The sequence below is a fragment of the Elephantulus edwardii genome, unplaced genomic scaffold (assembly GCF_000299155.1).
Source record: "Elephantulus edwardii isolate Elephantulus edwardi_28Jun2011 unplaced genomic scaffold, EleEdw1.0 scaffold00189, whole genome shotgun sequence".
NCBI classification, from domain to species: domain Eukaryota; kingdom Metazoa; phylum Chordata; class Mammalia; order Macroscelidea; family Macroscelididae; genus Elephantulus; species Elephantulus edwardii.
This window is the reverse complement of record NW_006399939.1, coordinates 5,380,981-5,394,431: the sequence shown is the minus strand read 5'-3', so window position 1 is coordinate 5,394,431 and position 13,451 is coordinate 5,380,981. Positions and strand designations below refer to the sequence as shown.

General features: G+C 43.7%; 1 protein-coding gene across 1 annotated transcript in view; it reads left to right on the top strand.

Moving 5' to 3' along the window:
• The window catches only part of HSD17B12 (hydroxysteroid (17-beta) dehydrogenase 12), a 76,386-nt gene extending 63,487 nt beyond the window's left edge, over positions 1-12,899 (top strand). Inside the window, exons 8-11 of the mRNA XM_006896753.1 lie at positions 5,940-6,021; positions 8,173-8,238; positions 12,153-12,302; positions 12,795-12,899. Coding sequence (XP_006896815.1) covers positions 5,940-6,021; positions 8,173-8,238; positions 12,153-12,302; positions 12,795-12,899 — 403 coding nt within the window. The remainder of the gene's footprint in view (positions 1-5,939; positions 6,022-8,172; positions 8,239-12,152; positions 12,303-12,794) is intronic.
• Positions 12,900-13,451: the final 552 nt, after the last annotated feature.

Genomic DNA, 13,451 nt, shown 5'->3' with positions numbered 1-13,451 from the left:
ATCCCAGAATGAAAGGTAACTAACTACATCAGATAACAAATGTAGCACAATTACATCATGAAATAACAACCAGGTCACTTTAACTTGTGGCCCCGCCAGGTTGACACCCAGCTTCAGCCTTTGAAGATTCTGTGTACTTTATCTGCATTAGCAGCAAACTAGTGTCTGGTCCCTGTGGTGGTCTTCTCGTCCCTCATTTGTGTTGCCTTCCCAGTCATCATGTGTGAATCATGGAAACTACGTCTTGAAGGGCACTGTTCAGAAAATTCACTGCACTGCAGAAATGATCAGGTAGAAAGCCATTGTATCTGAAGAGAAAGGGACACCAGGGCGTGGTTTTGACATTTGCTGATAGCTAGTTTGAAATGTGAATGGATTTGTATGAATCGTTTAATTTGGTTAGGAAAAGAGTATCCATTTCCACTTGAGTTAGAGGAGTTCTTGGGCATATTGGGCAGCATAGACCAACTGCTGGAACAAACTGTCCCAAATTCTTAGTGGCTTGGCATCATCAAGGTTTCCTTCTCCCTTATATCACAGTCCAGTAAGGATCATTGTTGGGGTTCCTTCAGTTGCAGGGCTCCGTCCCTCCCAGGGCCTGAGATTTCTCACGGGATGCTCCACATCCACCAAACAGCTGAGATGAAGGAAGGAGGATTAAGGAGGATCCTGCAGGTGGTGTCATGAGCCGGGCCTGGAAGTGTGCCTGTGTTCCATTACCAGGAAGAACTAGCCCCAGGCTGTGCCAACTGCAGGGGCCACCAGCAATATCATTAGCACTGAGCCCTGGAAGAAAGGCAGTCTCCCAGTCAACAGGTCATTGGAAAGCCTTCTTGCTTAGACATTGGAAATCATTTTATTACAGCCTGCTTTTTCTTTACTGCCCCCAAATGACATATTTCCCAAGGACTGATCTCTCCATTGAATAATAGCACAGCCCTTTTGTTGTTTCAGGCTTTGTTTTATTTATTTTTTCCTCCCCCCCTTTTTTTCACTGATTCTACCTCTGATGTAGGAGATTTTTCCAAACCCTCCAGAGCAATAGCCTAAGGCCAACTATCACTGAACAAGTATCTATAATCAAACTAAGGTATTATTACCATAGAAGTAGAAAGTGCATAATTACATTATAGAGGAAACTTGCTCTTTCCTCTTCCCTGGAATTATAAACATTGTGTACAGCTGGAGCCAGGAGGTGGTTGCCATAACAACCATGGAAAAGCTAAAAATAGCCTCTTTCATACTGTATTGCTTAAGGTGGAATTATGACATGTTATGGTGTTTTAGGGCAGGTAATTCTCTTTCATGTGCTAAATGTTTGCAAACTTTCTTCCACAAAGCAATATTTGTATAATATAAGCGTTTGGATTCCTGGTTCTAATTATACCTGATCACCATGTTCCAGGAGTCCTTTCTGACACAGAACTGTTTTCATATGCTTCTCAGACTTCTTGAGTCTGTTAGGGAACTATCTGTACCAGTTTCAGTAGATGCTACGTTTGAGATTAATAAAAAAAAAAAACAAATGACCCCCCAGAGCACATTTACATGAGAGAACTTTCCATTATGTAAGAACTTTGGTGTGCTTTTGGTGTGTTCTTCCTCCTTTGTCTTGCAGTTGCACCTCCTGTCCGCATTAGGACACTGTGCTTCAGGCCCCGTGGCAGGGCTGCGCCCTCCACCCCATCTGTAATCTAGAGTAGTGCTGAGGGTCCTGAGGAAACCAGAGGTCAGCCATTCTTCAGGGAGGACCAGTCACCTCTTCTCCAGCAAGCATGAGGACAAAGACCCTATACTATCCCACTACAGTAGTGGGATGTTTGTAGAAGTGTGTGAGCAGTGTTTTTATCCAGGTGATAGTTTGGGGAAGCACCACTGTTGGGAGTTTCAAAGACCTGACAGCAGCTGTACCAGAGCACAGAGCTAGCTACAAGTGCCCCTTTTACAGGGCTGGGTGAGTTTAAGGTTTCAGTTATGAGAGGGTTAGGAATTAGGGGTAATATTTTTGTATGAGAAGATCACTATCAGGCAGTTGGTGTTTTCTGCTTTGCTTTTTGCAGTATTTTAGTTCCAGTCAATCCTCAATATTTTGTTCCAAACAGACACTATTGTATAGCCCTTAGCAAAAAAACGGCCTTGTGCGTTATGACTGTTGGATCTCAGAAAATATTACTTGGCGTGTTTATTTGGATGTTTTTGTCATAACAGGCTGGGAGATGTGCTGAAGTATGAGGCATGTGAGTTGTCACTAGAGACCTTCAGCACAAAGTTTTAATGTGCCTTGCAAGCTTCGAATCGGTCCCCAAGCCCCCGGAAAATGGGAGATTAACCAGGGCTTGGTTGTATGTTTGTTTCTGTGTGCAATTAAGCACAGCCCATTTTGTCCTTCTGCCTGATATAACAGAGTTGTCATGAGTCTGCCTGTGCCATGGAAACGGGTTTGACGTCACTAATTCTGCTTAGATGGAGGATTAGAGCTCGACAAAGTGGTTGATTTTACAGACGTGTGCTTTGTGCCTCCCAGCCCCAAATGCTCACATAAAGCATAGGTACTGTAGGCAGCACAGGGATGGAGACAGGCTATGCCAGTTTATTTCAGATTCCGACAACACTAAATTGAATATTATTCTCAGGGGGGTGGGGAGTGGAGAGAAGTAGACGTGTGTGGTGGACGTCAGGCGTGGTTTCTGCTGAACAAATATGTGTGCTTAATGGTAAAAGAGATCTGGAGGAATGGGGAGATGTCTCTCCTGAAAATGCAAAACTCAAGTCCACTTAAGTCGTGTCATTTTCATACAAGTATCAATGCTACTGACCTCTTATTTAGTTCTAGGACATTCCAAAGAGCTCTGGGGGCGTAGTGTGTCAGTTTGAATCCACTAGCCTCTCTGTGGGAGACTGATGGGCAGTCGTCTCCCTACAGCCTAGAAACACAGTGGTCACCAAGAGTCAATATTGATTTGATGGAAGGGGTTCGGTATTTAGGGGTTAGGGCATTCTCAGAGTCCCTGGCTTTTGACCTGGCCTTTTTAAAGCGAGGAATACTTGTTGCACATTGCAGCTTTCAATATGGATTGCATCTCAGTGTCAATGGGGAGGAAAAATTATCACTACTGGCCCAGTAGGCAACATCACATGATAGATGGAGAAAGATTGAAACTATCAGCAACTTCATCTTACTTGGATCCATAATCAGTATACTTGGTACCAGCAGTTAGGAGATCAGGAGACCTATTGCACTGGAAAAGTCTGTAGTCAGGGACCTCTCCAGGTTATTGAAGAGCAGTGATGTCAATTTGAGGACTAAGATGTGCCTGATTCAGGCCATGGTCTTTTCAGTCACCTGCTATGCATCCAAGAGCTAAATAAATGACTAGGGATGACAGAAGGAGAATTGACACCTTTGAAGTGTGGTGTTGGAGAAGTACTGAATATGCCATGGACTGCCAAAAGAATAAGCAGATATGTTTCAGAGAAGGTGCAGCCAGATTGCTTCTGAGAGGTAAAGATGATGCAGCTTCATCTCACACATACTTTGGGCTTGTTGCCCAGAGAGGTTATTCCCTGGACAGGGACATTTTGTTTGGAAAGATGGAGGGATGATGAGTGAGAGGAAGACCCTCATCCAAGTGGATTGACTCAGTGACTCAAGATTGTATTAAGTGAGAATCATGTATGGTTAACAGTTGATGTGAAGGGAGGGAAAGGATAGTAAAAATTAATGAACAGACACTGAGTGGGTGAAAAAGTTTGTACAGTAACAGGTAGGCTCATCTTTATAATTAATTCGCTACAATTAATATTATAAAATGTGTATGAATGATTACATGAAAAAGCCAGTCTACTTCTTAAGCTGTCACTCCAGTAAGAAAATGACATTTTTGAACAGACCTTTACTAAAGAGCAACACAAAGCCAGATAAGAAACAACTTGCTTCAGTGGCACGTTACGCTGAGGGCCTGCATGTCCCTTTGATGGTTCAAGTGGCATCTTGCCTAGAGCGCTGGCAGATGGACCAGGTGACCTTCGGGGATTATTTCTTTTCAGATTTATATCCGAAATCACTTAGATGCCATTTAATCATGTTTCTTACTATTTTGCATAGTCTATACAGTCCATTTTTTTCTGATACTCAGGGCCTATGGGGGGTAAATTCAGAGGGAAGATGGGAGAAACGAGGCTGATGGGAGATGGTCTGATCTGGAACATGGAAGGTCAGGGGGCAGGCTGCTGGAGACAGAGAAGGGACCCTTCTGAGGTGAAGAGATTGGAGAGGGTGGAGTTGCTTCTTAGTTCTGTCTGTTATGCCTAAAAATCATTCCCTCAAATTCTTTAAGAGCTAGTATAACGTCCCCTTTTTTGGTAAACTAGCCTTCCCCTCTCCCCTCAAAGTTCTTGTCCAGCTGATTCTAATTCACAGCAACCCCATGCATGTCCAAGTGGAATCATGCTCTTTTGGATTTTTAAGGCTACATTTTTGGGGGGTTTTGTTGTTGTTGTTTTACTTTGTTATTTTGTGTGTACCGTCAAATCGGATCTGACTGGTACAGGAGGAAATTGCCCCTCCTTCTCCAGCAGAGCATCTGGTGGATTCGAATCACGCACCTCTGGGATTGCAGTGCAGCTTCTTGACACCAGAGCTTGCCAACAGCTACATTTTTGGAGGTGGATCCCCAGGCCTTTCTTCCAAGGCACCTCTGAGTGTCTCCAGACTTCAGCCCTATGATTAGCAGATAGAATGTATTGGGCATTTGTGTCAGGCCCAGATTTCTTTTTTAAACTTTTTAAAACTTTTTTTAAAGTTTTGTTTTATAGAATTGGAACTACTTAGTAACACTGGCATTTAACTTTTTTGCTAAAATCTATTTAGCAGTAATTAGAGTAATTGCTAAAATCTGTAGCAGAAACCGAGTTTTCCCTTTTGGCAAAGAGAATTATTTTAATAACTATTATCCCTTAAGTCTGTAGTCAGCTCTGTTTACTGCCTGGATATCTGCAAACCAAGGGAAGAGGGACGGCCAAACATAACCAGTCATTCATTTAAGTACAGAATTACTGTGTTTTGAGGAAAAGTGCAAATCAAGGACTATGACATGCATTAGTGTTGAGGAGGAAAGTTTTCACACTCATGGAGCAATGGAATGCTCCAGCAAGGTAGTACGCAGTGAGATGCCCAAGACAAGTGTGGGGAGTGTGAGAGGAGCCCGTGGCAAAATGGTGAAACACTCAGCCCCTGGCCAAAAGGTTGGCCGTTTGAGCCCACCAAGGGCTCACCTGGCGAAAAACTTGGCAGTCTGCTCCCTTGGAGGTTGCAACAGCCTAGGAAACCTGTGGCAAAGCTCTCTGTCAAATAGGATCACTGCGTTGGAATATCATGGAATGAATACACACAAGAACAGCAGCACAAGAACATTTCAGAGAGCGAGAATTCCTTGTGCTGTGGTCAGGAAAGGTGGCGTGGAGCATGGAGACCAGTCCAAGGAGACTGAGGATCTGACCGGTCCCGCCCTGGGTTACTGACCTAGAGAAAGAGCTAAGCATAATGAGCTATTTTTAGTTGATTAAATTATGCCTCATTTAGGGAGCTCTGGTGGCCTAGTGGCAAGACACTACACTGCAATCCCAGAGGTATGCAGTTCAAATCCACCAGATGCTCTGCTGGAGAAGGAGGGGGCAATCTCCTCCTGTACCAGTCAGATCTGATTTGACGTTACACGTAAAAATAATACAATAAAAAAAAAATTAAAAAATGGGCCTCATTTACCAACCAAACATATCACGCACAGATGAAAGAAAGGCAAGGGGAGATGCGGGTTAGAAAAACAGCCGCGTTGTCTGTTTAAAATCATACTATATCTTGCTCATCACTCCTAAACAATCGTTCTAAACACTCGAATAGATGATTTCACTCCGTTTACTCGGTTCGTTTTTCTTTTTAGATCGAAAGGGGTGATTGTGAACATCTCCTCCGCCAGTGGCATGTACCCTGTTCCGCTCCTGACGATCTACTCTGCAACCAAGGTGAGAAATATTCAAGGAATTCATGCCCTTACAAGAATGAACGATAACTTGCAGCTGGAGAAATGATTTCCTGAAGTTAAGCCCACTGGACTAGAAAGAATAGGAAACCTCCCAGCACTGGTTTCAGGAGATCGCTGATGGGGTTCAGCTTTACCAGTGGGCCCCCAGGATATTAGGGACCCAGGCTGTGGGAGTTTTGTTGTTGGTTTTTGGTTTAGATTTTCTCCTTGAGTGTACTTTCTGGCCTGGGCCACTGTGCTTGGTTTATTAGAGCCTGGGGTTAATGAGAAGGATTGAGGACTTCTTATGAATGAATCACCTTCTTGTCTTCAGTTCTAACATTACAGAGCCCAGCAGAAGAAATGTAGCTAGTCAGCACGTTATTGATGTTGTTAGGTGCCATCACCTGTGACTTGTAGGGACCCTATGAATGATGGGTCAGAACCTTACCCTATCCCGTGCCATCCTCATCTCTGATACGCTAGAGCACATCGTTTCAAGCATAATGTCTTTTCCCCAAGACTAGCACATCCCAAAGTATGGGAGATGAAGCTTGACCATCTTTGCCTCCAGGGAGCCCCCTGGTTGCACTTTTTGGAGACAGACCTGTTTGTTCAGTTGGCTGTCCATGGGCTACTCAGTATTCTCCAACACCACAGCTCAAAGGCATCCATTCTTCTCCTGTCATCCTTACTCATTGTCCAACTTTCAGATGCCTAGCCAATAATTAGTAGGCACAAACTAGAGTGGGTAAGAGGGTAAATGTTTAGCTTCGCCATCCAGGGTCCATAGCTTTGCAGTATCTTCTGGGATGAGACATGAATTTTCCAGAATACACCCCTGTAGACAAAATGACCATTTAGACATTCATTGATAAAAAGCAAGCACTTAGGGCAAATGAGCAAACAAGAATACACATGAAATTAGAAAACTAAGATAATAATGGCTTGATGAATATGTAGTAAAGAAAATAACAGCAAAATACTATTGGTTAAAAGTTGGATGATATAAAGATGTTCACAGTAAAATTCTATCGTAATAAAACATAATGAATGCATTTCTATGGTTCTCAAAAGGTATGCTGTAAAAATGCTTAGTAAGTAAATAAGAGTTTGTGGGCTGCAAATAGTTTTCTGACTGGAAGTAAAAGTTAATTCCACATACTTTTCAAATTACTGAAAATAGTTACTGTAATGAAAAAGCACATATATAAAAAAACTTCCACTTAAAATTTTTAATTTTAAAAATAAAAAATACACATGAGCTTGCATGATGTCAGACGCAGGGGGTGGGGGGAATAGCAAAACACCTATCTTATTTGTTCTTAAGTAAAACCTTAGATATTTTTTGGTTGTACATAACAAAAATAAAAAACCACAAGCACAGTTAGAGCAGAGCTTTGCACTCCTGACCCTCCCTTCCCTTCAACCTACGTGCGTCCACAGTAGGTGTGCTTCAAATGAACTCCATGCCTCTTGGGGGTTGGGAACTCCACCGATAGACGCTCATAGAGTCCTTATTGATTATTTACATTTCAGCCCTGAGGTTGCATCCCTATTTGACAAAATGGCGCTCTGTATTCTACAAATAGATGGAAAGCTGTATTTTGATAAGATGGGCTGTCACATTTGTCTTTGCACTTCTTGGAGCTGGCCCTCCCAGAGGTCCACAAAGATATGTGCTCTTTTCATCTCAGAACTGACAACAAAATCCCCATAGCACAGAGGGGAACAGAATTCATCCTGCGTTTCTAGCTGAGTGGCGAGAGGAGGAAAGGAAGACAGCTTTGGGGAAATAATTTTTTTAAAGATGAAAGGGGAAAAAAATTCTTCTTGGAAAGTAATTTTCTGAGAGGGGAGAGAAAACGAAGAGTTCTTTCTGGCTAAATCGAAATTTAATCTGAATATTATATTTTGGTAAGAACTATTTTAGAGCAGATAAAAATGAGGGGTTTTTTGTTTTCTTTTTGTTTTGGGTTTGTTTCTTGGTTGTTTTGATTTTTGGCAGGTTTGGGTTTTTTCTTCCCATTTTAATCTGCACTTGAAACAAAAAGAATGATTAGAGTATTGGATTGTGGTGTTTGTTTCCACGGCTACCGATTAGGCTGAATGATGGACTGTGTGTGTTTTCCTCCCACCCACGCCCCCCTAGACGTTTGTGGACTTCTTCTCCCAGTGCCTCCACGAGGAGTACAGACACAAGGGCATCTTCGTGCAGGTAAGTGAGTGCATCTCAATTGACTATCCCTATCTTCCTGTGATCTCCACAGCAACTGTTGCTGTCTTGGCAACGCAAGCAAATCCCATTCCTAAGTCAGCGAATGTGATGGCAGCAACGTCACCACCTACCCTCTTCCTTTTTCCCTTTGAGTCTCGATTTTTAAAAATCACCCCCAGGGATGTTTAAATGGGAATCCCTAAAACAGAACAAAATGCAGTGTAAACAATTGAAGCATAATTGTCGTCGAGTCTTCTGAGGCCTCCTATCTCTTGGCTGCCAGGTAGGAGTGTGAGTTGGACCTTGTGTTCCCCAGACCTGTGTGGACAGACGACACAAGAGAAGGAAGAGCGCTGAATAGCACACACTTCTACTAGAATGGGCTGCAGACCCCCAGGTGCTAGAGGGGCAGTGGTGATGTTTGGTCTTATTATACCTCTGGGAGGTCCAGTCTGTGAAAGGATGGGATGAAAGAGGAGAGGAGATAGATGGATGGCTGTCAACACTCAGCAGAAAGATGTAATAGCTCAGTGTTTCCTTTATTTCAAATGTCCTGGGGAAAGTTGCTGTCCTTACTCTTGTCCTGTCCCTACCCCATATACCCTATGTCCATTTCTATGAGCCCAGTATTTGAGTTTTGTCCCTGAAGCCCCACATGATCAACCTTAACAATGACAGCAAATATTTGAGGGTGTACTTTTACCAGGTGCCATACTAGTGAGTGCTTTGCATGTACCCTCCCACTGCATTTCCCAGTGCTCCCATGAGCTCACGTGATGATCAGGGTGCAGAAACCCAGCTCTCCACGTTCCTTCTCCACCTCCTTTGTACCTGAATCCGTGGTCCCCTTACTCATCTTTCACAGCTTTGGGGCACACAGGCCGCCTTCCCTGGGAAACTGCTTCACCTCCTGTCCCGCTCTCCTGCCTTGGCTCTCCTGCCTGGCGCACTCTGGTCCTTTCCCCACCCCTCCTCACGTGTTCATAAGAACAGGGACCTTTCCTGGTGGTCTCTTGTGCCACTCCAGAGGCCTGTCCTGTGGACCTGCAGGACCCTGGCTGTGTGAAGGCCTGCCTTCCACTCTTTCCTCATCTCCTTTAGAGGCATTTTGAGCTGCTCAGTTACTTTCAAGTGGATAGACTCGGCAACAAGTGATAGAAATGCCCAGGAGATAAATGATAGGCCTCGTGTAGATTCTAGTCTACTGATCGTGAATCATCGTCAGGTGAATCTTATCTAAAGGATACTCTTAGGTTCAGGCAAGTTGCCTCTGGTGAATAATGAGGACAGAACGCTGGATGCGGCGCCATCCTTACCATCTCTGCTGCGTGTGAGCCCGCTGCGGCTGCTCTGTGGCGGCTCGTCTTAGGGAGGCTCTTCCTTTTGCTGACTCTGTTTCTTCCGAGCATAATGTGTTTTTCCTAGGGGTCTCTGGTGGCCTAGTGGGTAGGAGTTGCACTGCCAGCCTCAAGGCTCCCAGATAGAATCCGCCAGCCTCCTCTGCAGGAGAAAGATTGGCATTCTTCCCCCATGTAGTTTATAGACGCTGCAAACCTGCTGGAGGCTCAGCTCTGAGGGTTCTCACTCATGCTATCTGCCACATAATGGCAACAACAGTATCCCTCTGCAGGGACTGGCCTGTGGGAGCTTGCCCAAAGGGTGGGAGTCTCGCCATCCTTGTTTTCAGAGGACCACATCTGAATGCTGACCTGCAGGAAGCTCGCTTGTCACACTGAGCTGTCCTTACCCTTGACCTTGACCTTGCCTAAGACCGGCTGGAGGTGTAGTGTGTTGCATGCTGGGCTGCTAACTGGAAGGTCTGCCCTTCAAGCCCGCTAGCTGCTCTGAAGGAGGATAATTCTCCTCCATTAAAGATTTACAGCCTTGCCAACCTGATAGCAGAGTTGCCTGCAACCCACTGGCAGTGGGTGTGGAGTCGATTTCCATCTTTTTTTAAATATTGGTTCTGTTTACTTAGAATTGAAATGATCCAAATGATATGACATATAACGAAGTGATAAAAGGATGTGTTAGTGTGACAAAACTGTTCACTAAACAGCCTAATGTGTCCACCTATGTTGCTGTCTTATTCACCAGACATACATTTTGTTGAGCTTCAAAAAGCTAGAAAGCTAAGTGAGAAGAATCTCTTTGTTTTGAATTGCCTTTGACAGTAAAGAAGGTAATGGAGTTTTTGGTGCCTATAGAGTAAGGCAGTGCAAAGATTCTCACAGGAAATCAACTCACAGGAGGTCAACTGTACTAACTTTGAGAATCACAATCACAAATCACAATTTAGTCCAGTCAACCCTGTTGAGATAATTGGACTCTGAACTTTTCCAGATAAGTGCATCTGCACTTTTGTTAGTGATCAGCCCCCTGACCTTTAATGACAGCTGTGGCACCAGAACTAAGAACGTCCATTCCCCCTTCCCGAAGACCATTTGAGAAAGAACCTAGGTATTCAGATATTACCTCAACAGCCTGTGTATGTAAAAACCACATTCTAGCATGCAACCAAATTTTTCAATTTGTTCTGAAAAGCATCAGAATGTTAGAAAACATACAAAAATAACTGCCAACACACACTAGAGAATTTCAGCTACACAGTAATTTAGACTATTTCACTCGGTCCCCATCATAGTACAGTTGGGAAGATCGACTATCTCCTAATTTCTAAGTAAGACCATAAGGCACAGTCAGTATTTTGCTCAAGATCACACAAGCAGGACGTGGCCAACCTGCAATGGATTGAAACTCAAGCCTGTCTGATTTCAAAAGTAATTGCTCATACTACCTGCATCTCATTCCCCAAATTCAAGCCACCAGGAAGTCTTCCTGATAGTAATTTCTCTTTGAAATGTGCCCAAGATCTATAAATTTGCCTTTGTTTAGATAGAGGATCAGGCCTAATAAAACTCCAGCACTGCATTTATCAATTTTCTGGGGCTTGCTTTGTTTTTTTCTGGATTGCAGCACTGGAATAGCCCCCCCTAATTTGTTGTTCAGTGCTGTGGACCGGGTAGTGCTCTTTGGTCCGTTCATTCATTCAATAGTTGTGCCTGCAGCTGTGACTGTGTGCCTAGTACCATACCCTGAGCACTGGGAGTGCGCCTCCCGCCTACCCCCACCTCACAGTTCCCATGTCCGAACTCTACAGAACTAGTGCAGCTCCCAGAAAGCATCCTGCTCCTGTTATTCTCAGGCCCGAAGTCTGTCTGCCAGTGTGTTTTCCTGGCAAATCCTTTCACTTCACTTAAGATCTATCTCAACAGTTACTTCCTCTCAGTAACCTTCTCATCCACTTGGCCTTGTTAATGTCCTTGTTTCAGAATCATAAAAATAGACACCTTTTCCAGAATTTTAGTTTGGTTTGGTGGTGGTGGTGGCATTTTTTAGTTGGGATTTAACTTAATGCTTGGGTGTGCATCGCCCTCCCCACCCCCAGACCCAGGAATTCTCTAGACGGCCAGTTTTACTGAATGTTGCATTAACCTGTGGCACCATCAAGTGGTTCAGTTGGGCAGTGCAGCTTAGTTCTTCCACAAGATCCACATAGTTTTGCGCTCTCGGTAGCAACAGTTCTTCCTCCTGAATCATGCTGCGTTCTAGATTTCTGTTTAATATCTTCTTAAAACTTAAAAAAGCATTTATTTCTGCTAATTTGTAATGCCTTTCCCTCACCTCACATGCTGTATTGCTGATAGATTGATCTGTCACAATTTGTTTTATGCTAATATATATACACACATATATTTGCTCAAACTGGCCTTCAAAGGCTCTTTCTCTCTAAAGACACACATTTTTTTACTGTGTCCTCATGTTTCTAGTAGAACACTTGAGCATCACTGCACTCTGGGTTTGTCGCCTCCTAATCATTGTGTTTTGATGGGGGTTGTCTGTTACCTTTTCAGAGTGTCTTGCCGTACTTCGTGGCTACAAAGCTGGCTAAAATCCGAAAGGCAACTTTGGACAAGCCTTCTTCAGAGACATTTGTGAAGTCTGCAATGAAAACAATAGGCCTGCAGTCCCGAACCAGTGGTTACCTGATCCATTCTATCATGGTATGTGGTCCTTCAAGCCTCTTATCGTTACTTCCTGTGTTGGGAGTCTCTGCCCCAATGAGTTGTAAAATACTGTGTGTACTGGCATGTGTACATTGTCTAGACATACAACCAAGGCATCCCTGGGGCTTTGGTTTGGTTTGGTTTTAGTGTTTTAATGTTAAAGGCAACTTTAAAATCTACCTGTAAATAAAACAGTATAACAAAGGAGGCCCTGGGTTGTGCAGAACATTAATGTGCTCTGCCATATTGAAAGGTCGGAGGTTGTCCACCTCCCAGAAGTGCTTCAGAAAAAAGACTTGTTGATTTTGGTCCTGCACGTCAGCCATTGACAACCCTGTGGAGCCCACCGCGACTCTGGCACACCGGGGCTCCCCAAGAGTCAGAATCGACTCCACACAGTTGGTCTGGATGTGATGAGATATAAGATCATACGCTCCCAAGCCCAACTTCCAGGCAATAATTCCAAATCTCACCCTTTTCTTTTCTCAGGCCTCAATAATGTCCTGTCTGCCTTCCTGGCTTTACTATAAATTAACCATGTTTCTTGGCAAATCAACCCGGGCGCGCTACCTGAAGAAAAACAAGAAGAACTAAGCCTCGAGACCTGCATTGAGCACCTTGGCCAGATGCCCCAGCCTCTGCATGTGGACTGCAAGGCACTAGCGCGGTCCAAACCCTCCCACTGTCCCTGAAAAGTTGTTACAAGCAAGGCTGAGTGGTGCATCATGGGGAGGAAAGTTATGTCTTTTAGGATGCTATCAGGGGTTCTTTTGATGTTTAATATCCATGCCCATATCAAATGGAAATCAAAGAAATATTAGCAAGAAAAGCTTAATAGGAAAGGACACAAGGACAGCAAATCTCCAATTCATAGTCTCAAGTATGACTCCATAGAGACCCTATGACACAGCGCCACTGATTGTCATATTTTCTCTGGTGTTTCTAACATTTAGAATGAATGAAGATTAGTTAATGTGATTTGTGGAAAGACATACTGCAATTTGCATACATGTAAATTTACAATTTACGGATCTATGTAAGGTTTAATAAAATTGTCTTCCAGTTTGCACATTTTCCATGGAATTGTTTGTTCTCAATGATAGCTAGCTAATGGCATGAAGGTAATTTATGGAATACGGAGTTGTT